The 27599-nt window shown below is 35.4% G+C and overlaps 2 protein-coding genes across 2 annotated transcripts; both read right to left on the bottom strand.

Moving 5' to 3' along the window:
• Positions 1-3610: 3610 nt before the first annotated feature.
• Positions 3611-17333, bottom strand: LOC107679747 (transmembrane protein 62-like). The gene is made up of 16 exons (XM_016475385.1): positions 17295-17333; positions 15600-15677; positions 13043-13154; positions 12812-12949; positions 11053-11098; positions 10755-10896; positions 10549-10673; positions 9154-9233; positions 8912-8954; positions 8589-8744; positions 8243-8402; positions 7689-7802; positions 7137-7221; positions 6949-7044; positions 4752-4870; positions 3611-4678 (listed from the first exon to the last, which is right to left on the bottom strand). Exons 1-16 carry the CDS (start codon positions 17331-17333, stop codon positions 4358-4360), a joined length of 1854 nt encoding a protein of 617 aa, XP_016330871.1. The 3' UTR covers positions 3611-4357.
• Positions 16871-27450, bottom strand: hadhab (hydroxyacyl-CoA dehydrogenase trifunctional multienzyme complex subunit alpha b). Its single transcript, XM_016475481.1, has 20 exons — positions 27344-27450; positions 26446-26487; positions 25754-25824; positions 25537-25670; positions 25286-25424; positions 24926-25045; positions 24728-24830; positions 23681-23803; positions 23391-23509; positions 23241-23297; positions 22865-22974; positions 21398-21532; positions 19607-19778; positions 19437-19523; positions 19223-19363; positions 19065-19133; positions 18732-18927; positions 17887-18001; positions 17591-17736; positions 16871-17490 (listed from the first exon to the last, which is right to left on the bottom strand). The coding sequence occupies exons 1-20, from the start codon at positions 27408-27410 to the stop codon at positions 17345-17347; spliced, it is 2292 nt and encodes a 763-aa protein (XP_016330967.1). The 5' UTR covers positions 27411-27450; the 3' UTR covers positions 16871-17344.
• Between the last annotated feature and the right edge of the window lie 149 nt (positions 27451-27599).

Here is a 27599-nt window from a genome sequence, read left to right as displayed (position 1 = left end):
ATTTAGTTCCATAGTATTTCTACTATGGAAGTCAGTGGGGACAAACAACTGTTTGGTTCTTCAAAATTCTTCAAAATATCTTCTTGTGTATTCAACATAAGAAAGAAACTTATACAGGTTTGGAACGACATGAGGGTAAATGATGACAAAATTGTTCTTTTTGTGTGAACTATTCCTATAATTTAAATTAAAATAAATGTAATAATGTTTGCCTTGCTCTAAGTGTCAATTTTAAAGGAACACTCCACTATTTTTGAAAATAGGCTCATTTTTCCAGACCCGGAGATCGGCTGAATGGATTCGAAAACGGTAAAACTCAACTGTTTAACTGTAGGGGAGTTGAAAAATGCGCCTATTTTCAAAAATAGTGGAGTGTTCCTTTAAAATAAATTTAGTGTCAGTTTTTGGTAACATATAGATAGTTTCAAGCACTGTTTGAGGTTTGACACTGAAAATGCACATATATAGTTTGTTAACAAGTATTTGGGGAAGTCCCTTATGTTCACCAAGGCAGCATTTATTTGATAAAAAATACAGTAAAAACAGTAATATTGTGATATATTTTTAGGATTTAAAATAACTGTTTCCATTTTTATAAAGATTTTAAAATCTAACTTATTCCTGTGATGGCAAATCTGATTTTTCAGCAGTCATTACTCCAGTGTCAAAGGAAAAAAGGAAACAACAAAATATGTCACAATATGAAACCCCTTTACTTTGTTGTACATAAATACAGCCAGATAAATCAATTCCAATGCAAGATGATTCAGAGTTGCAGAAACATGACAAATATAAATTGAGGTCATTTCATTGAGAAAACAACATTGTCAGCTGTAAAACAGAATCAAGAATCTATTTTTGGGCGTATTTTGTGGTGAAGCCAATTGTTAAGAGAGAATTCTGATTAAATTCCAAGTAAATATGTATTCATTGTTCACTGAAAAGAAACTATTTTGTGCCTTCCACAAAACAAATGTGAACAGAACTACAAAAGCCACGTTACCCAGAGAAACCCAGAATGCCCATAAAACAGTGCAGAACAACTGGAAGGAATATACATTACAATATCAATGTGGATGAATACAATAACATAATTACAAAAAGAAATACAGTACTTACAACCAAATCACATATAAGCAGATATTTCATCATCAAACATTCAAAGTCCTATTGGTTCACCACAAATCTAGATTAACACACCGAGTAAATGTGGAATATTCTAAAAAGGTTCGTTCTCACTATCATGTGCCTTAAAACTGCAACAAAACTCTTTCAAAATAACATTCAGGGCATTGAAAGACAAACTAGAGCAGTCTATTGTTCAAGTCTTTACTTTCCTGAGAGACAACAGAGACCTTGAGTGACCTGAAACAACAGGAATGTCAGTGAATCCACCAGAAACTCTTGTCACAGCTCTTTCTGTCATCCGTCAAGTGGACAGACCTCAATGACAACTCAGAGTTTCTTTTCAAACGAACTGATGGCCATTGTGTTTGTGTGGTCTGCAACTGTGAAAAACCAACTATAAAAGAGCTGCTTCACAACATTTCTCTAATAAACATGTAACAGAATTGTGCACAATTTACTATTTTCATGTGTTCAGTGTTTTCTTCTATATGCTACATTGGGATGTTCCCTTCAGCAGTCCAAAACGTCTGGTTTTAATCTTCAGCATGTGTTGAAGTGGCCATTATTAAGTGTATTAACTGTGACTGTGCACCAAAAATGTTCTACATTCATGCTCATCTATATAAATATAGTGGTTTCAGTCTTTGGAATATGTATTTGAATATGTATAATCAGTTAATTGTTGTTCAAATTGAAGTTCTTACAACTTCAGACAGTGGATAAAACTTAGTCGGGCAGGGAAGAAGCCAACTTTGTGTTCCACACCAAAACCTATTACACGGCTCTTCGAAATACTTAAAGGGTTAGCTCATCATGCTTATGTCATTCCAAACCCTTTCGTTCATCTTTGAAACACAAATAAAGATGTTTTAATTATTACTGAAAGATTTCTGTCCCTCCATTGAAAGTCCAAAAAACCTTTCCTGCTTTGAAAAGTTTGGTTTGTTCTCATGCATTAAGCAAGTATGATTGAGCTTCTCTTAAAACATATTCATTTGTATTTTGATAAATGCTGAACGAAAGTCCTACAGGTATGGAATTAATTGAGTAACTGATGTCATTTTTGGGTGAACTATCCCTTTAATTCTGACATATTCTTGTCAATGTTGGCATTCTGTGTCAACTATTTTTGTACAATGACTTTTAAACTATACAATTGAACATTGTCCAAGGCAATTTATTGTCCCTTTTATCATAATGCAGTTTGCTATAAAATAAAAAGAGCTCAAATTCAATATTTATGTTGTTAAGTAGCAGTGTAATTAGTGGGATAATGTACAGTCATCTAGTCATTATAGAGTCCTGATTGTCTAATCCAGGGGTGACAAATTCAATTCCCAGAGTGCCTGTGTCCTGCAGAGTTTAGGTCCAACTCTAATTTAACACACCTGAACCAAAGTAATCAGGGTCTTCAAACTCACTAGAAACTTCCAGGCAAGTGTGTTGGAGCGAAATAGGGCTGTCACGATTCCTTGATTCAATTCGAGTACTCGATTTTTAAAAACCCTCTATTGCATTTTGCCCTTGTCGAGTAACCGGCAAAGTGGCGCATTCCACGGACGAGAATCGACGAGATGCATTATTAGACCGTTTACCAAAGCTGCATGATATATAAAACCCATTTAAAAATCATAATAAAGCATAATGCTATTGTGTATTCTCAAACGCTACGACTCAATTAAATATATCCGCTTTGTTTGCATGTGTGTAGGTTACATAAGTGCATGTCAGAGCGGTTCAGTTCGCAGTAAATGCTGCTCCACACGAACTGTTATCATTTACATGCGTGTGAGTTTGGGTTTATTATAACGTTCATCTGGGAATGCAATGTGCACCATTTCGTCAGATTTGTAAGGTAAATCATTTATAAACTTACGCAAACACTGGCGAATACATCTTTCTCAATATGCTGTCAATCGCAATTTCAAAATAAAAGTTTAAACCCTTGCTCTGAGATTTTATGTCCACATATTCAAGAAATTGTTGGAGCATTTCTGTCTGTAAAGAAATGGCCAAAAATAAGATTAAGTGGTCCTTTGAATTAAATGTTTGGTCAATATGTGAGTGGCGCCTTCTGCAGGCATTTGTTATAATGCGTAATGTACGTTAGCTCCTTTATAATACATTATGCATTTTAACAGTTTTGTTCAAGAAAACCATATGATTACTTGCTTTTGATATTTTATTTGAACTAATTATTATTGCCTCATTGCTATTATACAGTAGTCAACATTTGAAGTGGATCAAAAAAAGTTCAAAGCTGTCCTAAGACAAGAACGCATTTTGCTTTTAGGTTTTAGGACAACTTTGATGAAAGGTTTTGATCCACTTCAAATGTAGACTAGTGTATATATATATTTTAAGTAATTTTAAAGGCTATTGTTCGCTTAGGTCTAAAAATTTTATTACAATAATCCGATTACTCGATTAATCGTCAGAATAATCGACCGTTTACTTGATTACCAAAATAATCGTTAGTGACAGCCCTAGAGCAAAACGGATATTGGCCCTCCAAGAGCAGGATTGGACACCCCTGGTCTAATCTGATTGGCTGAGCAGCGTTCCATACACAGTTTAAATCTGTGTGTTGCTTGGTGACATGCAAAGCTTGATGCTTTGGCTTCTTTTGGAACTACTTTCATTGGTGGATAAAATAATTTATAGCCAATAATGGCTTCATCCCTTAAATTATCCTTCACGTATTATACCTTGTCTACAGGTGTAAAAATTATATAATCCCCTTTACAGTGTAGTTTATATGCATTAAAACAATATGAGTATCCATATTGACTGATCGGTGGCGATTTCATGCAGAAACATTAAGAATATCAGGCAATCTTATTCCTTTATTGATTGCTTCTCACAAATAAAATCAAATATAATTGGACGAGTACTGTACATAATGCGCAGTTTATCAAAGTAATAGGTATGCATAACCACACACATCTGGACTTCAACACTGCTTGGGTTCACAATGGCGGGAACTGGCTATAAAAAACTACCAACGTGTCTTAGTGTCAAAGGAGGATCAGAACCAGGTTTGAAATGGCTCCATCATCCACATGTGATGCCATCATCGCTCCATATTAACTAAAGACTATATTTTCTCTATCCTAATGTGTAATGGCAATGATTGGCAATCCGGTGACCGTGAAGACAGCGGTGAATGGAGGGAAGAGCTTGGCACAAAACAACGATGCAGGTGAAGGCCTCTCTTCAACTGTCACCGTCACGATGGCCGGTTGGTCTTGCTGCCACCGGAGAAGTTAGGAGGTGTTCCCCACCATGCCCTGTACACCAACAGCAGACCCATGAGAAGGCCCCAGCTACGTACGGGAGAGAGGAAGAATGCCAGCAGCCCGTAGGTCTCCAGCAGAAAGTAGCAAGAATAGGCCTGCCAGATCATGAGGACCAGCATGCCTATGTGCATCGCCAGAGTCCTCCAGCAGCTGCCCGGCCGACAGAAATGCGAGCGGAAGCTGGTGCCGCGACACCTGTGGTGAAGACTCCAGCAGAGGTAATAAGTGAGAGGCATATTGAAGAATAGCACCTGTGGATGACAGACGGCATGTTACGACTCGGCCGTTACGATAAGTATGATCTGCACCTAGATCTTGAATTACCTGTATGACTCCCACGACATAGGTAAGACTGCCTTCAAGGAAATGGCCATCCACAAACACGCCAAAAGCAAAGCAGGCTCCATTGTGTCCATCAATGACTTCCCCAATGAACCATGGACCTGAAAAACCAGAAGATAAAATGCACTGTTCTTACTTCACAGTAATTGCAAGGAATTGCAATTTCCCTTGATACTGTAATCATGATTATTCCTTTCGGATTGTAACCTTGTGAGTGTCACAACAAAAGTGACACCTTAAATTCTGTTTCTGTCAGTGTCATCATTTACTCACCCTCATGTCATTCCAAACCTGTATGACATTCTTTATTCTGTGGAACGCGTAGATATTTTGAAGAAAATCACCTTTGTGTTTTTTTGTCCATATAATGAAAGTCAATGGGGCCCAATAAAAGTCTTTTTTTTTTATCTATTTTTGTGTTCCACAGAACAATTAGTTATGATAAATATAAGTTTAGAATGTGACAACATGAGGATGAGTACATTTTCAGCTAAATTTTCATTTGGGTGAACGATCTATTGTGAATGACCCATATAGAGTTGAATGTAACTTCAGACTAGGCCTGGGCTGTCACGATTCCTCGATTCAATTCAAGTACTCAATATAAAATAATTCCTTGACTGCATTTTGCCCGTGTCAACTACCTGGCAAAATACCAGAAGTGGCACATTGCCTGAAGGTGAATCCATAAAACGCATTATTAGACCATTTTCCAAGACTCCATGATATATTAAACCCATTTAAAAATCATAAAGCATAATGTTATTGTGAATTAACAAGCACTGCGATTTAATTAAATAAATATATGTGATGCCGGTTTAATATGTGCTTTAATTATTTACACACGTGTACTGTAGGTCACGTCCGTGCGTCTCGGAGCGGCTCCGATCGCAGTAAATGCTGCTCCCCACAAACTGTTACCATTTACATGTGTGGAGCGTCTCAAACTCCATCTCTGCATATTGTTGTGAGTTTGGGTTTATTATAACGTTCCTCTGGGAACGCAATGTGTGCCATTTCCTCAGATTTGTAAGGTAAGTCATTTATAAACCTATGCAAACACAGGAGAATACATCACTATCTTTCTCAATATGCTAACCGTCAATCAAGATTGCAAAATAAAGCATTTCTGCAGTAAAGAAATGGTCAAATATTAAAGATTAAGTGGACACTTGAATTAAATATTGCTTAGTCAACATTAAACAAGGTTTAGATCACGCAGTAAAGTGTAAAAACAATCGTCAGGCCGTTGGTGCCCTCTGTAGTCATTTTTTAAAATGCGTAATGTACGTTAGCTCTTTTGTTTATAATACATTACGTATTTTAACAGTTTTGTTCAATAAAACCATATGATTACTTGGTTTTGATACTTTATTTGAACTAAATATTATTGCCTCATTGCTATTATGTATTTTAAGAAATTTTAAAAGCTATTGTTAGCTTAGGTCTATTTTTATTACTATAAAAAAAAATTATCCGATTACTCGATTAAACGTCAAAATAATTGACAGATTACTCAATTACCAAAATAATCATTAGTTACAGCCCTACTTCAGACTCTTCTATGGATTTTGTACATGAAAATTGGTATTTGTTTATCTAGATGTTTTCATAATAGTCTTAGGCTCATCAAAGGCATATAAAAAAATTGTTTTAATTTTTTAAAGTTTTTAATTTTCTTTTTGCTCAAAAATGACCCGGACCGAACATGAGGATTAAAACTTGCTCATTTAGACTGGTTGAGGATATCGATTGGTATATAGACTAATTTAACATTCCTGATTAACCATCGCTCTCATGTCTGTTATTAGTTACAAAGCTAAAAAAAAAAAAAAAAGCTGTAAATATGCATATTTTGCTGCAACAGAAGTTGACCTGTATTGAATACTGTAATTGGCACTTTCACTATTTTATTTTTAGTTTATAATTTTATTAGATTACCTATGCAGCCTTAAGTTCAAGGGTTGGTTATGGGCATTCATAAAACTAAGAGGCAATTATCTATAATATAATAATTGTGTCATTATCACTCTTTCTCTCTTCTGAATACTCAGATGGAAAAAAAAATACTCTCTGTATATAAAAATAAAAAGATTACAGGCCTTCTGCAGTGGTAGTTTAAGTCATTATGTTCCATCAATTTGTGAAACTGTTCAAGTGGTGTCAGGCGGTGACTTACCTAATGCTGTACACAGGTTGAACAGCAGCAGAGAATAGAAGAACGTGTTGCTTTTACTAACAATATGCAGAGATGTCCACGCTTGAGAAGACAATCCTGATGGATTATAAGAGTATATAGTGTTAAGTGTCAATTATGTGCATGAAGACCATTTATATTCAGTTATAATGACAGGACAACAGAAATACCTCTTGTAGAAGATACAGGCATAAATCTGAAGAGCACAAGCCCAGCAAGGTTTAGTAATACTATGCCCACAAAGGCAATCCGAGCCTGTGGGAACACACACACACAGTCACTGCACATGCATATAATATTCATTAACAGTAAACTATTAACTATAAACTTTTTATGTACTTTTGTGGTAAATGTGTTTTATGTAGAGATTTTACGGTTGTATTCTTATCCCAGACACAGATTTCAATCTTATAAAAATCCACTATAATATATTAATTATGGCATGTTTAAAGCTATGATAATTTAAAGGGATAGTTCACCCAAAAATTAAAATTCAGTCATTAATTACTCACAAAAATACCTTAATTTGTGTTCCGAAGATGAACAAAGGTCTTAAGGTTTTTGGAACAACATGAGGGTGAGTAATTCATGACAGAATTTAAATTTTATCCCTTTTTCCCCCTTTTTATCCCCTATCACTAACTGAAGAGTGAAGTAAACAGCCATTTCAATATTTATTGCGAGATCAATTTTTCACCACCACACGATGATCATTTTTGTACCAGTATGTAGTGGTCTGTAAGGAGGATGAAGGACTGCATGAAGCCGAAGCTGGGAGTGAGGCCTTCCTCCAGTGTGAATTGCTGCTCTCGCACTTTTGAGCGACCTGCAGAGTCCTGGGACAGGGAGACAGAGAACAAGTGAGAAAAGCTCACACTGTGCCATTTTCTTAAAGAAACAATACAACCATTTCTATATATTTAAATAAACAATTGCTATGCAGTTGCTAAGTTTCTGAGTGGTTTAACCACGTTGCTTTGTGGTTCCTAGGCTGTTCTGGAGAGTTTTACTTTGCGGTTGCTAAGGTTTTCTGAGTGGTTGACATGGCATGTTGTTGTTCTGTGTTTTCTGGTTGATTGCTGAAGTCCATCTCTATAATATTCTAGTCTCCAGATATTACTCTTATAAAGTCTACAGGACCAGGCAGAATTTGTTTGACCAACTGTTTAGAGAAGCAACAGCACACCTCTTCTAAATAAGCCACATGATTTGAGGAACGAGTGATTAGTGACGAGTTTAATACTAGAAATCTGGGTTAGTTCAAATCGTTACCTACCTCCACTTTAACTCTGATAGTGTGCAGTCCAGTAGTGTATAGCGTTGGGTCCCATTGCAGCACGTATAAAGGACCCCCTGAGTTAAACGCTTTTCCCAGTGAAACTCCATCCACATTCACATGCACAGCTGTGATTGGAGATTCAGAGAAAGCCAGGAGCCTATAGAAGCGACACATGGCACATTGAGCAATTAGTGCAACCTCAAACTATGACATTCTTCGTAGGACCGAACAAGACAAGCACGCAGAGAATAAACATAAACGTGAGGTTTGGATGAGAGATGATAATGTTTCATAAGTCAACGTCTGAGCGCGTGAAGTTTCAAGAGGACACACACAGAGACACCTGATGTGCGTGGAACTGCCAATACGACCCAGAGGCTCCACTCCTGGGTGCAGGTACTGGGCGTCTTTGGGATTGGTGATCAGCACAGCTGGCCAGTCCTCAAACGTCACGTCAGTGAAACTAAGCAGGTCATGGTCGAAAGCCAATATCCTGTACCTGAACCAAGGGAGAAATTTGTGTCACTGCATTTTTATAAGAGCTAAGGCACAACGCTATGTCTTCCTCATATATCAGCTGTTGTTCTTGTATTTGCTAACATAGTCAGCTATATTTACATCATGCAGCATTCCCTTGAGCGTGGGCCTCGTTCTTTGTGAACTTACCTGCGGTTGTCCATCCAGTCTCCCAGCTCTAACTCCAGCGTGCCTCCTTATATATATACACACACATTTTTTGTTACATATGTGAAATAATTTTTATTATTACTTTTGTACGGACAGAAACAAAAGTCTACTGTATATATGGTCTATATATCACAAAGTCTATTTTAGTTTTTCTTGTGTTTTCATTACAATCTTTTGTAGAGACTTGATGCTGTAATTAAAAATATCTAACTCCAGCGTGCCTCCTTGATGTCGACTGTGCAGTACCGGCATGAAGCCTCCTAGTGTATGTAGGTGCCCACACAAATACGCCACGGCTGTACTGTAAAAAATAATGGATAAAATGTGAGATTCAGCAGAATGTGATGAATATTATAAGACGCAATCTAATGCCGCTTGTTAGCTCTTTAGCATTATTCCCTACAAGTGTTTAACAGCACTGAATATGACATTATTACAGTATTTCAGACCAGAATTCATGCTAGACAATCATGTTCTAGGGTTTAGATGTAGATCAGATGGCCAAATAGACATCGGATTTAGAATGACATTTGAAAAGTGGCCCAAATGGAGTCGCAGCCTCAGATGGCGCAGTTACAGGCCATCCACAGGTCACTAAATGATTCTGATTCTGAAGTCCTTTTCCTAATTTGCAACATAGAGGTGAGGTGAGAGTTTTTTTGTTTTTTTTTTATCACAGAGAAACTACTGGCTACATGGTTTAAATAAACACTGGAAAGTTTAACAGGTTCATAAAATTAAATATTTGAAAAAATACAAATAAAAATTAATAAAAAATGTATAAATTAATAAAAAAGTCAGTAGCAAATATATACATACATATTATTTATTTATATTGTGTTTTCATTACAATCTTTTGTAGAGACTTGATGCTGTAATTAAAAATATTTAATTATATTGATTTACACCAGCATTCAATTTTTTTTTTTTTTTTGAAGAAGAAATTAATACATTCATGAAGGATGCATTAAATTGATCAACAGTGACTGTAAAGCCTTTTACATTGTTTCAAAAGATTGCTACCTCAAAAAAAATGCTGTTCTTTGGAAAGTATCAAAGAATATATCAGTTTCCACACAAAAAAATATGAAGCAGCTTTTAATAAGAAATGTTTTAAATGTTTTTGAGTGTCAAATCAGTATATTACAATGATTTCTGAAGGATCATGTGACACTGAAGACTGGAGAAATTATGCTGAAAATTCAGCTTTTACATCACAGAAAATTTTTTAAATATATTAGTATAACAGTTAAAAATCTTTTGAAAAGTAGTCTTATTTAAATACATTTTTAATACATCCTTTATATTATTGTATTATAATTTTTATATGGACTAAACCTTACAAACTCTAAATATATTTTAAGTTGTTTTCTAATGTTTTCAGTATAGTCATATCTAGAAATTTGGCACTGTTATTAAATTTTTTTTTTCATGCTGGTCCTTTATTGTAATGTAATCTAATTTCAGATAAACCAACCTCTAACAGAACAGTTGCTGGTCACTTTATATGCTGGTCACATGCTCTCTTCGTGTCTAAGTGGGCCGTTATTGGCGGTCAGTGGGGAAAAATTTCAGCAAGTCTGCAAGTTCACTGTCACAGCAAGATTTTTCCAAACCTCATGAGCTCTCGGATTCCAGGGAAGGGGGAGATGACAGTAGATGTGGTATAATGTCCAAACCAGATGGACTTGTTACTGTTCAGACTCTCCTCACTAAAGGTTGCCAACATGTCCATCTGAGTCTATGGGGAACATCACATTTCAGCCAAAGAGAAAAGTTGTCATCACATTTACATAAGCAAAGCTAAAATAATCTCTCCTACCTGATTGATAATTCCAAAGAAGTTATAGGCCCGTTTGGGTCCAGGGGTCAGAGTGGCATCAGCACAAATGAAAGAGTAGTTCCCAAAAGGAGTTCTGTGTATGTAGTGGAAGGATCCAACTTTCTGATTGGCAGAGTATTTCCTAAGTATTCAGGAATGGAGATAAAGACAAAATTTCTTCCCAAAGAGACCATTAGATGTGCATTAAAAAGGATTTTTTTAAATGTCGACTTTAATATCGGAACCTTCTTGTAACTTTATAGCCATTGTGTTCTGCATTTGTAATATGTGTACAGACCTGTAATAATTGTTCACGCTCTCCAGTGAAATAATATTAAAGGCATCTGAGGAGACAAGAAGAAAATATAAGTCAAGATTTCCTGGAAATGGAAGAAGAGCAGGAACAAAATAACTGATAATGGAGCTCCTGTTACAGGTCTGGCAGCTTTCGTAATGTAACACCAGTTACAGGACCTGTGGGGAAATGGGAATAGAGGAAAATTTATATGCGAGCTATGCGAGTTCATTAGAGATGTTCATTAGCCACCACCAAAGCCGATGCAGTCTTCATAGCTAAATATTAATATAATAATATCAGATGAAACACAGCTGCTGCACAGAGAGATTTATGTATATTTCATCTGTTCATAATAAATCTCATTGGTCCAAATCCTTCTCCGTTTAACTGTATATTAATCATCAAATGTCATTTTGATTGGCTGCGATTCTGTTGCGCTGCAATGCATTTTGTTTTAGCGTGGATTTGTCATTGGAAACATAACGTGTCACACACAGCTGGTTGTAAAAAGAGGTTTAAAGGGATATATGCCAGTAGAGCTATGGCGAAATATAATTCTTACAGTATAATGACTTGAATTTCAGTCTGTTTCTCACGCAAAGCTATCAAGTGGTCTCTGAAGACTTGGAATGTAGTGCATGTGTACTTTTATGGCACATTTTTCAAGGTTTACAGTCTGAATCAGCAACCAATTGTTTGGAAAAGAGCAGCATGAACAATTATCTAAATATCTCCTTTTGTGTTTGACAGACAAAAAAACCATATAGGTTTGGAATGTGTAAATGGAAATAATTATATCAATTTATAATGGTTGCCTGAACTGAACTTAAATAAGTTGAAGTACTAAAATTACTAAAAATGTAAAATAATTTAAAGCTAAATAGAAATAGAAAAAAAAAAAAAATGACAAGCACATACAAAAATTATTAAAACTTTAACAATAAAATTAAAACAGCGAATTCAAAATATGTATAAATACTATAACAGAATATATATAATAATACTTCATCAAGTCATTTCAAGTCATTAGTGTGACATAAGAGTGTCCAGCTGTCTTCACTCAATGTCCTTTAATTGTTTTATTGTCAACAGACACTGGGACAAAGACAAACAATTATTTGTCCCTGACCAACAGTGATGTGCAAAGAGGAAGCTTATTTCTGGTCTTTATTTAGCTCTCCCACCCAAACCTTCAGACGCTTTCATAATGATTTCTGGATGCAACTGACATTAGAAAACAACGATGAAGTGTACAATTTTTGTCATGTTAAAATATTTTTTTCCTATCCCACTTTAATATGCAACTATAAGTGAGCTCCATTCATAACGTGTGTAAACACTTCATTTGAGCCTGACACAGCAATATTGGCTCAACCAATGGTGTGATTTTGGGGCGGGACTATCTGTTTCACTGACCTATGGCAGACAAGTGATCAACACAATTTTATTTCATTGTGCAACTATTTTACGTTTTGGCGAATTGGTGGCTAATTCGTATGAATTCATACTAACTCGTTTGTACATTTTTGTACAATCTGCTTCTGCCCCGGTTTATGTTTAAGGTGGATTTTCTAAAAATCATAAACTTTCATATGCTTCACATCATACAAATTCATAATCACCTCTTTTATAGTTATGTTTTACCACAAATTTGGGTTGGAGTGTTTGGGTAAACCTGTTTGACAATGATCTCGATATTTTCAAAACTCCAGGCCTTGAAAATCATAATTTAAAATAATAATAATAAAATAATAATCACCATGGTTTCCTCGAATGTCAATCCATTTAGTTCGTTCCAGCACTCGTGATCTTTTAAGGACGTTGTGGTAGGCCTGCCACTCCACTTCATGTTGAAGAGAGCCCATTTTACTCTCAGTCTTCGCATCTGTTAAGTCCCCTGTTAAATAAAGTCAAAATGTGGGTTTATGTTGCATGCATGTATAAAATCTAATTTGACTATGTATACAGTAAGTAATGTATGGCAGCTCACCTGTGGCCAGCACAAGATCAGGTTTTATCACATCAATAGTGCCACTACAGAACTTTTCGAAGTCTGGAATGCGCCTGGGATCGTGGAAACGACTGATATGGATGTCGGAAACCTGCACAGAGGAATCAGCATGTTTAGAAATCAGCTAATAATGAGGTTTCACGCAGGCATGTTTGTAGTTAACAGAGAGTGTTGGAAATCTCACACATAAAACTCGCCTATTTATAGAACAAGTGTCACTGGCATATTAGAGGAGGCATGTCTTATGTGCGAGTCCGTACTCAGCTGAAGGTTTCATGTTTTATCATCCAAACTATAACACTAGGGCTTTATGCACACTGTATACAGGTGCAGCTTAATAAATTAGAATGTCATGGAAAAGTTCATTTATTTCAGTAATTCAACGCAAATTGTGAAACTCGTGTATTAAATAAATTCAATGCACACAGACTGAAGTAGTTTAAGTCTTTGGTTCTTTTAATTGTGATGATTTTGGCTCACATTTAACAAAAACCCACCAATTCACTATCTCAACAAATTAGAATACTTCATAAGACCAATAAAAAAAACATGTTTAGTGAATTGTTGGCCTTCTGGAAAGTATGTTCATTTACTGTACATGTACTCAATACTTGGTAGGGGCTCCTTTTGCTTTAATTACTGCCTCAATTCGGCGTGGCATGGAGGTGATCAGTTTGTGGCACTGCTGAGTCATTATTTTTGCCTCAAAAATAATTTTACTTTTTTAAAGATTCAACCCCTCACTAGGGGTGTGCGATATTGACAAAAAATTATATCTCGATATTCAAATTCTTACATTTAATCAGGGAATTAGAATAATAAGACATTTGGGCTGTTACCAAGCAAATTAAATCAACACAGAAGCTGCATCTGAAGTGGCATTTAGATGTATTTACACACATGTATTTAGTTTAATGCAAGACATGAATGCATTTAACCTGCAATTACAAATGCATAAATAATGTTTTGATATATTAAACATGTATGTGCGGACTTTTTTCAAGCTCTTCACCTTTGGATATATTAAACATAAAACGCTGAATACTGATATTTGAAATGATTTAAAACATGAAAAAAAATCACAAAAAAAAAAAAAGAAAAGAAAGAAAAAGCCGAAATTTGAAATTAAAACCGCCAGCAGGTGGCAGCAAATCACTGTTAATAAGTGAGTGACTGCGATTGAACCGAATAATTTAAACGGTTGATTAATTCAAGAACGAAACACTGTCATGTTGCTCAGAGACACAAAACAGCGCTGTGGCTGTATTCGTAATTATTTTTGTTGGCGAAATAGAGCAAAACCAGTCTCTTAATTAACTTATTGTTTATTGAATTCAATGTCACATTTGTAATCATGGTAATTTTTGGAGAAAAACGGCACTCTTCGTGTGAAATTGAATAACTATATGAAGTGGTATAAATATATAAATTTTCTGCCATGTCTTGAATTTGTGATCATTCTAAATGCATTTTAATAGACTGAATCATGCAGTGAAAGAAAACACACTAAATGCGCACACGCACTAGTCTAGACTTCACGTAATGTATGCGTGCAACTCTGTAGGGATGTTTTGAATGGTTTTTGCAAAATACTCAATAATGTCAAATCGCACATCGTTAAAACAACAATTACGATATTATCGCAGACGATATATATCGCACACCCCTACCCCTCACACCTGCTTTTTTTTATAGGACAGTGCAATTTTGCAAAAGGACTAGGAGATTTATGTGTGAAATATAAAATATAAAATATAAAATTAAAATTAAATTTTCAGCGATCATTAACTAACAGCGGAATAATACAGTTACTCTAACATAATATATTATATATACACATTTAACTCTAAAATAAATGACATAGTATAAGATACCTTTTTGCCAAAGTTGTGTCCCAGCATTCTTTAAATTTTGTTACTCAGATTGTGTTATTCTATCACAAATAGAAATACTGAATGTATAATAATATAATATAATATATTTTTGGACCCTATTAAAAAAAAATTCCATTAGATGAAAGACCTCTTGTAGGTCTACCCAGTATTTTGCATTAAGAATTACATATAAATATTAATATTTATCAATGAAACCAGTACAGTCAGTATACTATATGCTTGATTACAATATCACTGGAAGTATGTGACATGTGAAAAAAAAATGTCCTTTCAATTTTTGTAACACACATACACCATATTACATTCATTTAATGTCTCGTCGTGACCATAACCAATTTATTGAGTATTCATGGTTATATACACAATACAGCTAAACTATACAATGTCACGTTAGAGGTTAGAATATTCCAGCCTTTTACACCAAATACACAAAATAATGATCTTTAAAAAAGCATCATATGACCCCTTTAAATATTTCACACAACAGCCGTCTTTACAGCGCGACGAATAAATTATTATGGCAGAACACAAAATAAAAGCCATCCCCCAATCAATCACATGATCAGCCCATTGACAGACTAATGACAGGGTGACAGGTTTTTATGACCTCTCACACACCGCAGCGTTAAAGCTCTGCTCACCTGCACAAACCAGAACACACTGTCCAGCTGCCCGCCGGGATACGGAGGGCCAGTCTCTCTGGACCGATGTAAACTGCGCTCCGGTAAAACGGTTTATGCTGTGGCCATCTAGTGGTCATAAAAATAAATAGCACCTTCCAAAGTGTTATGTTCCATTCTTTTTATACAGTCTATGGTTCCATTACAGCCAGCGGTTTCACATCTGGTTCTACCACTGATTTTTTTGTTTTATTATATTTTATATAAATAATGTTTATTGTCAAAGTCATTAATTTGTGTCGGTGTACTGGCACTAAAATAAGTAAAATAAATAAAACATAAATTCATAAATTAAATCTATGATCTGTTTATTTGAACGCTTGCCTTCCTTAGACTGATATTTCATGGCCAAAGTTCATTTTTTAGCTCAATATATAAATTACGATTAATAATAATAATAAAAAAAACAATGCCAACACATTATAATGTAATATAATGTAAAGGAAACGGCGCTGAGGTTCGCTTTGTTTGAACCAGATTCTGAGGCAGTCACGTGGTGTTCAGGCGAGCGAAGCTTCGGGCGTGATAGATCACGTGCTTTTTTCAAAGCGAATCAAGCTCCGATGCAGTGCTTCAATGTGAAATGTTGTTTTTTTTATACAAGCTTAGAAGCTTCGGTGTTGAACGTAACATTACTGGAATAAGTGGAATAATGTAGTCAGCTGGTGTTTGTCACAAAATAAACTCCATCGTTGATTTATTCATTTAATTAGCAAATTACACCGGATCAGGTGTATATTTAATGTATTTATTTATGTTACTGAGCCACCGAGCTGTTGGAGATCCCGTTTTCTCATAAGAAAAAGCCCAAATCAATAACATTGACCTTTCCACTCCATTTAGTTTATTGATTGCACTTCAGCAGGTCTGTAGAAAAGACAAGGACGTATTATACTACATTAATGATCTAAATTACATGTTCTCATACTGTTTTCTGCTGTAGTATTCAAGTTACTATAAATATGCTGTACAGCTATCGTTCATTTAAATTTGAATATGCATCCTGTTTTTAATAATTGAATCAAGTTTGTCATTATAAAATGTAATGTATGTTTCATAGACATTTTCAGTTCAGTAGGTAGTTAACAGATTATCACCCTGTTTGAAATGTATCATAACAGCTCTGCATGTCTACATCATGCTTATAACATCAGGAAGAGAAGTTAACATGACCTAAATTGTCCCATCTGTAAAAACCACATGGAATTAATAAAAACACCATAATCACAGAAGACTTGAGCATTTCATTTAATTCACAGACATTAATTTTTTATGAGCATCAAAGCTCACTGAAATTAAAACTTTTAACTTTTTAATTTTAATTTTTAAGTGCTTTTGGACTATATCCTAGAAAACATGAGGAAGAGCAGTAGGCCTGATGTCTCTGCCTGTACAGTTTGTACACAATCATTAGAAAACAATTTCACCTTCAGAGTTCATTAATATACAAAAACAACTCAAAAACGAATTCATTTAATTCAGTAAAAGGCTATCACTTGGCCAAAGCCTACCTGAATATTAGTCATGCACATGGCATCTTACGGGAAAAGTGATGTTTCATATTGTAATGTATTATGTCCGTTTTAAGGAACAAAAAGGCACTTCACATTCTGTATTCTCGCTTTAAGTGCACAATCGCGATTGCTTGTTTTTCACGTAAATCTCTGAAACTTCAAAGAAGTAGTAATGGCACATGACGGCTAAAGTCACTTGTGAAATGTCTTGCTCGGATCCTTGGCGTGATCGAGCAGCAGCTGACAAGGCGTAAACTGGTTCCCAAAGACCTCCTCAAACTTTCTCATCTTCTCCACAAGTTTGTCTGCACCAAAGCTGTCCACAAACCTGAAGGGTCCTGCAATTAGATAATTATCATAATGATGGGAATGAATGCACATTATCCTTTAAAATTTATTTTGCTTAAATCAAAGTAAATCTAGACTTTGGACTCTCACCTCCAAGGCAGGGTGGAAAGCCGAGACCGAACACGGCCCCAATGTCACCCTCCACTGGATTGGCAAGGATTCTCTCTTGCAAACACAGAACAGCCTCATTCACAAAACGGGACACCAACCTGTACTGAATATCTGAGTCTGAAGATCTGGGTGGAGAGACAGAAAGCAGCAGGGATGCTTTTTTTTCCTTCTTGGATGAAAAATGATGAATTACCCTAGTACAGAACAATAAGACTGCATCTGTCCTGATAAAATGTTACTTTAGGAATTGAAACTAAAGAGTCTGAACAACTTACATAGCAGCGTTTGGCGTCAGCTTGTATGATTGCAAAATCTCCAGAGCTTCTGTGTTCACATCCCTGTGTTTAAGTCCAGGCTGGTAGATGTAGCAGCCCTTACCTGATTTACGGCCTAATTGCGAATTGAGAAGAAATATTTATGACAAATTATACCGAACATGTTAAGGTCACTAAAGGCCGCTAAAGATTAAGCCTTAAAGGGATAGTTCACTCAAAAATGAAAACTCTGTCATTAATTACGTGTGACATCAGTGGTTCGACCGTAACTTTACGAAGCCACGAGAATACTTTTTGTGCGCAAAGAAGACAAAAGTAACGACTTTATTCAACAATTCGTCTCCTCCGCGTCACCCTGTAGCACCATTTTGGAGAGTATCACATACGTAAACAACATATGCTGTTCTGTGTCAGGAGCACCGTACGCGAATACGCGGTTTACGCTTTGATCTGAAATTTTTGGGCGAACAATCCCTTTAAATGAGTATTTAACTGCTGACAAAATAGACAAATTAACACTACCAAAATAAAACAAATACATATGAAAACTTATGATAAATTAACTGTATTGAACAAATATTTTTTTACATTTTCTAATTTATATTCAAGTATTTAATTTGATTACTTTCACAAATATTGTTATTATTTTATTATGATTTCATATCATTATTTTCCAGTAATTACAACTTCAATTTTTCAAATGTTATTTTATGCTTGTGCTTTTGAAAATTGATCTTTGGAGATTGATCCATGCGTTCGCACACTCTATTTTGAAGGTTGAGCTGTATGCAAACACGTTCACATCAAAACTGAAGTATACTTTGTCCTTAAGCTAAAGAATGTACCTTTAAATCCTTTGTCCACCATGCTCTTCAAAAACTCGACATTTCCCCCTCCAAATCTGGAGCCGAAGGCCTTGCCGAGGTCTTCAGCCACATGAGCTGCCACATCAATGCCCACTTCATCAGCCAGGGTTGCAGCACCAACAGGAAAGCCAAAGCCTGTGGTCAGGGAATCCAGCTTCTTGGGGTCGACACCTTCCTGTATGTAGAAAATACAAAGATCTGCATATTACTAGGCATGATACTATTAAGAGTGTCATCATAGCCTGGTTTTTATATAGAACACTTTTACAGCAGATGGGAATAAATGAATAATTCAGAAGGAAATACACAAACCTGCAATACACGCACTGCCTCAGCCAACATGGGAGCTAAACATCTGGTGGTGTAGAAACCTGGTCCGTCCTGAAGACAGACATTGCAATTTGTTATTCAAAAACATTTTAATGGATTATAGACCCATAAAATGTACATTTTGAAAATCTCTGTCTCACCCCAACGACGATAATGACTTTGCCTTGCTTCAGGCCGACCGCCACCGCTGAGGCTGTTGTGTCCTTAGAGGTTTTATCAGTGGTGATGATCTCCAGTAGCTGCATCTTGTCGACTGGAGAAAAGTAGTGCATTCCAATTACCTGAAACAAAACAGTAACATGTTCCAGATCGTCTCTAAACTTCACATGGTGGTCAAGAACTCAAGTTTCTTACCTTTTCAGGTCGCTTGCTGACAGCTGCAATATCTTTGATTGGTAAAGCAGATGTGTTGGTAGCAAATATACAGTGTGGAGGAATCACCTGGAATGAGGAACATATGGTATCATCAAAGCTTTAGTATTTAGGAGAATTTGAAATCTCAGTCTTGTTAGATATTAACTTACTGCTTCAACTTCTTTTAGGACTTTGTGTTTGATGCTCAGGTCCTCAAAAACAGCTTCAATGATCATGTCAGCTTTATTAAAGCCATTGTAGTCAAGCTGTCCAGTTAGGTTGGAGAGAAAACTGTCCCTTTCGAATGATGTTATACTCTTCTTCTTAGTCTTGTCATTTAGCCTGAAAATAAAATAAAATGAATATACAATTAAACAAATCTAATAAAATATAAAAACAGAATAAAAAATAAATAAAATTTAAAAAAAAATGCTCTTCTCCCACCATCAAAGCAGCTTTAACTTAGCTTAAAGGAATAGTTTACACAAAAATGAAAATTCAACCCATAAGTCTTTGATTAACCTTCAAAATAGAAATTAATACATTGTTAATGAAATTTAAGAGATTTGTCCCTCCACTGAAAGTCCAGGAAACCAAAACTTCCAAAACGGGTCATAAAGGTGTCATAAAACATCCATATGAATCGAGCATTCTAATCCAAGTTTTGTGAAAAGATACAATCACTTTACATGATGAACAGATTTAATTTAGGCTTTTATTCACATATCAACCATATTATTATTATATATATATTTTTATTTTTTTTTAACAGATTTCAAGAAAAATGTGTGAATAATTTGTGTTTCAAAGATTAACTGAAGACATACATGTTTGGAACAACATGACAACTTATATTTCTGGTTGAACTTCTCCTTTAAAGGTTTGATCTAGTTCATTTTTAAATTCATTAGTTCAGTATACTTCAAGGGATAGTTCACCCAAAAATGAAAATTCTGTCATTAATTACTCACCCTCATGTCGTCCCAAGCCCGTAAGACCTTCATTCATCTTCGGAACACAAATTAAGATACTTTTGATGAAATCTGAGAGCTTTCTGATAACTGACACGTTCAAGTCCCAGAAACGTAGCACGGACATCTCTATCTGTCTATCTATCTATCTATCTATCTATCTATCTATCCTTTTAGCTTCACATAATAGGGAAAAATAGCTCTTTCAATGTCAAACCAATGGAGACATATCATATTAAAGGGATAGTTCACCCAAAAATTTCAATTCTGTCATTGATTACTCACCCTCATGCCGTTCCAAGCCCGTAAGACCTTCATTCATCTTCGGAACACAAATTAAGATACTTTTGATGAAATCTGAGAGCTTTCTGATAACTGACACGTTCAAGTCCCAGAAACGTAGCACGGACATCGTTAAAATAGTCCATGTGACATCAGTGGTTCAACCTCAATGTTACGAAGCTACGAGAATACTTTTTGCGCGCAAAGAAAACAAAATTAACAACTTTATTCAACAATTTCTTCTCTTCCGTGTCAGTCTTCGCTGCATGTTCATGAGAGCACCACGGTATGCATGTGGTGTTGCTGACGCAGGAGCCAGCGTTGTGGCGTAGAACCTGGATGCGCTGCGGCTTGTTTACAAGCAGAGGAATGCACACGCATGCGTCTTAATACTCTCACGGAAAATAAGAAACTGATGAATAAAGTTTTTTTTTTCTTTGCGCACAAAAAGTATTTTCATAGCTTCATAAAATTACGGCTGTCACATGGACTATTTTAACAATAATGTCTTTACTACCTTTCTGGGCCTTGAATGTTTTAGTTGCGTTGCTGTCTATGGAGGGTCAGAAAGCTCTCGGAATTTATCAAAAAATAACTTAATTTGTTTTCTGAAGATGAACAAAGTTCTTACGGGTTTGGAACAACATGAGGGTGAGTAATTAATGACAGAATTTTCATTTTTGTGTGAACTATCCCTTTAATACTCACCCTTTATAGACTTGCTGCTCTCCACGACTGAGTCCCTCCAGTGTAGTGTCCTTAAGAATGGTGTGAATGCCTTTATCTACAGACACTTGAGCAATGCCAGCACCCATCAGCCCTGCTCCCAAGATAGCAAGTGTTCTACAAACAGAAAATCAAGAAAGATTCATTACTATTTTACAAGCAATAAAGATAAATCATTAAAGCCGCAATCCGTAAGTTTTGCCTCTTTGTCGCCATCTCTGTTTGAAAGCTGCAATTGCAATTATTTGCGGAATTATTTTCTTTATGTGGGTTGTGCGTCGGCACCGCTCCAGCGCGGATGAATCTAATGTTTTGATGTGTGGCTGTCAGTCACCGCACTGGTGTGGATCCTGTTCTTCGGAATCACAGATTCTAGCCTACATCTTAGAATACAGTATATGACCCAAATAAGAATTTTCACTGGATATTGTCATCTGAACAAGTAACTAAGTCTGTCACTTTTGTTCTGACCAAAAGTTACAAAGCATTACAATAAATCGTGCTACCAATGTTGATTAAATCTAACGATCGGTTAGCTCATATCACATCAAACTGTGCAAATTATTATTGTTATACTTTGTTCTCAAATTGTTAATGTTAACAACATCAGTATTGCGTGACTATGTGTATGTGGTGTGTATTAGCGTTACAATTTCTGTACAGTCTAATCTCTAATTGTCATATCATTCCGATTTCATACTGAAATTGTTTTAACCCAAAAAGCAAATTGTTCTCTTTAAAATACATAACTTGTGTGATCCCATGTAGGTTATCTGTAATCAGATGTACATGTAAAACTCGAATATAATCTAATTCAGTCACTTACATGTGTTTCATAAACACATAATCCTTTCTGGATTAAAATCAGTGATCAAAATGATACATCTAATTATTCCAGCTGCTGTGAGAAAAGGCTGTAAATGTGATCCCATGTAGGTTATCTGTAATCAGATGTACATGTAAAACTCGAATATAATCTAATTCAGTCACTTACATGTGTTTCATAAACACATAATCCTTTCTGGATTAAAATCCGTGATCAAAATGATACATTTAATTATTCCAGCTGCTGTGAGAAAAGGCTGTAAACGATCCGCCACCTGCAGCATCCTCACATGTGATATAGCCTACTAGCCGGGACTACTTCTTTATGTTTATAGTGACGTAATGATGCAGCGGCATACTCGAATTTCCCACGAAAACCTACCAGTACCACTCAAATTAGAAAACATTATTATAAGCTTACTGGTGTGAACTGGGCTAAGGTAAGGAGATCGTTTTGAACACTGGCTGGTTATGTACTTGCTCAAAAACTGATTTCGGATCATTTTTAACCAAAAAAAGTTACGAACTGCAGCTTTAAGTAGCTGCATTTTAAATTAAGTCATGCAGCAACTGTCAATCTACCTTATAAATTTACACATGATAATAGAGTAAGAATATACATACTTTACTTCCTTTTCAGGGGTTCCGAATCGATTCTTCTTGCATGTGACCTGACCGTGGTAAAGGCCAATAAGTGCTTTAGACTCAGGGGTCATGGCTAACTTGCCAAAATTCTGAAATGGCGATAAAGAAGGCATATTACATTTTAATACTATACATTGTCTTACATTTTAACCACAGCCTGCATTAACCCAATATTGTCATTAAATGAAAACCGACAGATAATTCAGCATGCTTTCAGTTGCAAAGTTCAAAATCCTCCTGAAAAATACACCTGGTCAGAAATGCGGGTGAGGTTTTGAGGGGGGAAAAAAGCAAGAGATGTGTAGTCAAGTGCAATCATTTATGGGATATTGTTCATTGAACACTTTCACAGCACCTGTGACTCAGCCAGGTAACCCGCAGTCGGACCCTGTTCTAGACCAGCCTTCACACACTGAAAAAGAAAACAAGCAGAACATACATTTCTATTTCTACCATGATTTATGATAACATATCACCATTGAGCACAGAATAACAAATATCATACTTCAATTATTTTCAGTGGGGCAGGGTACAGACCCTTGGTCTGTTTCATGACTTTCTTCTGAACTGTATTGTACATCTGCTGTCTCACAAACGGGTAACTCATGACGTAGTCTTGAATTTCTGCAAGGAAATAATTAGATATATGAATTATGGTGTATAAAGGCAATAGTCTTAATCTTGCAAAAGATTAACAGTTTTAATCTTAACTATGCAAAAACCTAATTAAAATGTTGTTTTAAAATTATTTTAGACACATAACTGACAACTAATTTGACTATTGCAAACACTTACTCTGCATCAAGCCCTTTTCTTTGGTAAGTGGGATTTGCTTCTTAGCAAGCCCTCTGGCAGCCTCCACAGCTACTTCCTCCAAGTATTCAATGGTCCTCTCCTCTGGACTCTTCAATCCAGGCCCTGTTTTTTTTTAATAAATTATTAAATGTTGTTTTTATCAATTAATAATTTCATTCAGCAAGGATGTAATAAATAGATCAAAAGTGACAGGCAAGACTTTAATGCTTATCCAAAAACATATATTTCAAATAAATACTGTTCTTTTGATCTTTCTATTTATTAAAAAAATATATATTATGGTTGCCAAAAATATTTTAATATATAATATCAATATTAATATATAAAAATATATTAAGTACATAACCATTTTCAACATTGAAAATAAGAAATGTTTATTGAGCACTAAAATGTGACCATGGACCACAAAACCAGTCTTAAGTCGCTGGGGTATATTTGTAGCAATAGCCCAAAAAAACACTGTATGGGTCAAAATTATTAATTTTTCTTTTATGCCAAAAATCATTAGGATATTAAGTAAAGATCATGTTCCATGAAGATATTTTGTTAATTTCCTACTGTAAATATATTAAAACTTAATTTTTGATTAGTAATATGCATTGCTAAGAACTTCATTTGGACAACTTTAAAGGCGATTTTCTCAATATTTAGATTTTTTTGCACCCTCAGATTCCAGATTTTCAAAGAGTTCTCAGACAAATATTGTCCTATCCTAACAAACCATACATCAATGGAAAGCTTCTTTATTCAGCTTTTATTCAGATGATGTTTAGTTTCTATTCAGACGAAAAATTGACCCTTATGACTGGTTTTGTGGTCCAGGGTCACAAATCAGAATATTAGAATGATTTCTGAAGGATCATGTGACACTGAAGAAAAAAAAAATTAACTACATTCAAACAGAAAAGGTTCATTTAAATTGTAATAATATTTCACAATATTACTGTTTTACATACACAATTGCATAGTTTATTACTGTAATTACATATTACTGTTTTACATACACATATACAGAAATTGTTTTACCGAGAGTATCCACCAGCTGGTGAACCAGTCCCATTTTCTTGGCTTTATCTGGACGGATGCTCCTTCCTGTTAGCACCATATCAAAGGCACTGGGAAGACCAAGCTGTATAAAACAAATGTGCAAAAATAATCAGACTTCAGTTGTGAAGAATCAATCAAGAGAATCATTACTAAATGTGATGTTGGCATATTACTGACCATTTTGGGCAGTCTCTGTGTTCCTCCAGCTCCAGGCAGAAGACCGAGCATGACCTCAGGGCAGCCCAGAACCGTCTTCTTACTCTTAGTGGCTATTCTGTACTGACAGGCAATGGCAAACTACAAAGACAAAATACACAATATCAACACTGTATTTTTTCTGTAGAACTAAATGCTAACTCAATTTTAGTGCTGAATTTAGGTTATTTGCTTCTCTGTTATCTTAATTTATTGTTTGTATAACTAATAATCATCAACAAATGATAAAACCATATATACTAAATTTCTAAAAAATTAGGTCCAAAATTTGCTCACCATGTGGAAGAAGAAAATGACTACAAATACACACAAATCCAATACCTCTAATCCTCCACCAAGGCATGATCCATTAATGGCAGCGACTATAGGCTTAGGAGACTTCTCAATCTTCTCAAACATCTTCTGGCCCTCTTGAGAAAGGAAAGTGACCTCCTCTGCAGTCTTACAGGCCTGAATCATGCTAAATACACAGTACAGTTAAAAAAAAAAAAAAACAGGCAAGATATCAGCACTGTATTTGATGATGATCACAACAATCAGCTAATAAACATATTATGAATCCTGATACTAACTTAAGGTCTGCCCCTGCAATGAAGCTGCCGGGTTTGGATGAGATGAGAACGACGCTCTGGACAGCATTGTTTCCCCAAATCTCATCCATAACTTCTGCCATCTCCCTTTGCATTTGAACAGACAGCGTGTTGACCTAGACACCACAAAAACACATTATGACAGATTATAATATCATTTGAATGCATAAATGCGTGGTTTTGAGGAGATAATTATTACCCGTGCACTGGGGTCATTCATACGGACCACAGCTACATCTCCCTTGATCTCATAGTTCACATGTGTACGAGCTGAGGAAACGAAAAGACATGAAAATGAAAAACCAATCAATACATGAAATAACTGAGAATATAAAAAACACAAAATAAATGTTATACATAATATACATATACATACACAGACACACATATATATATATACACATTTATCATTTGTATTTATATAATTGTTATACCATTTATACATATTTTTTGTTGTGCATATTTATGTGTGTGTATATTATATTTGGATCAAATACGAAAAAGCATCAAAACAATAAGACTTTAATACAGATTTTTTATATTATAAATATATAATATAAATAAATATATAATATTTCGAAATTTTATTTTCACAAACATTATTTGAAACATTAAAGTAGACACATTTAGAAGCATTTAATATGCTTTCTGTGTATATAAAATCACTTGATGCGGTCCCCAAAATGGGGCATCTCATCTTTTATCCATATGTATGTACAGTGGGTACGGAAAGTATTCAGACAAAATTAACTTAAATGATTTTAGCAAATGGCTGCAATATAACAAAGAGTGAAAAATTTAAGGGGGTCTGAATACTTTCCGTACCCACTGTATGTATGCATGTCACACACACTTTAATTTAATTTTATATATAATATATAATGATTTTACCCATCATACAAGCAGCAACTCTAATGGTCCGTCTGGTGACACCTTTATTGGATGAAAAAAAAAAGTTAATAGTGATGAATATGTGCAGGTAAAATCACGGAAGGGTCACAGAAGTCATAATACCAAATATAAAAGACCTCTAAATAGTGAGGGTCAAGCCAGGATAAGTTGAAAGTCAGTGATGATAAATTACACAGAAGAATGTAGACCGTCCTGTAGAGGACATTACTCCAGTAGTACCTTACAGTCACAGATGAACTTTAACCTCGTTTCCCCTTAACCTACACTACAACCACAATGATGTCAGACACTTCCCAATGATGATGAAAACATTATGAATTGAATGCAAAGTGTCTCTGTAAACAATTCTGACTTGGTCATAATTTAACAATAATTTTTATATGATGTATTATAGAAACCAAGTAACGTTAGCTGGTCTCTTCCAAACAAACCCGATTACACTAGTTTTCAATGGCAGAGGGAACGACTCCATATTAAACACGTTATATTACATGTATATGCATATTTACACATTTGTATTGATTCGTTTTGTCATGCATTAACAGATAATGGCCAGTATTAGCAATCTGAATGGGAACAGTATACCAGTGCGTTAACTCTACTGATAATAAAATAAAAACGGCATTTATAAACGCTAGCATTTCGTTGCGTACACCGTAATATTATTGCAATGCAAACTGCACGAGCATGAAACTTATACAGTCACAAAACATTCATCACTAGACCTTGAGTTAATTAGCAGCTGAGCTAAGCTACTAAGTTACAGCGGAGTATGACTGAGATGACTCTTCAAAGTGGTTTATTTATGCAAGTGTCAAAGCGAAATACGATAGGGATGTAAAGAAATGTAAGAAAAGATTGTGGATGTGTGAAGTACCTGGAAACAGGGTATATCTTCTGGCTGTGAGTCTGGAGAGGGAACCGAGGGCTCGTACGCCGGCCATGTTTGGAGGTCAATAAGTGTGTATGACAGACACTCTTGGGCGGAAGACTGGAGGAGGAGGAAACATGCATTTGACTACACCACAGCCACAGACCTGCTGCTGATCACGAGCAATCCACCAACTCTAGAACACTACCTCAGGTAATGAGTTGATGTATAAGATGTGAAAAAAATATTTGTATATTACAAA

Source organism: Sinocyclocheilus anshuiensis, unplaced genomic scaffold (assembly GCF_001515605.1).
Source record: "Sinocyclocheilus anshuiensis isolate Anshui unplaced genomic scaffold, SAMN03320099.WGS_v1.1 scaffold676, whole genome shotgun sequence".
In the NCBI taxonomy this organism is placed as follows: Eukaryota; Metazoa; Chordata; class Actinopteri; order Cypriniformes; family Cyprinidae; genus Sinocyclocheilus; species Sinocyclocheilus anshuiensis.
This window is presented reverse-complemented; position numbering and strand designations above follow the sequence as displayed.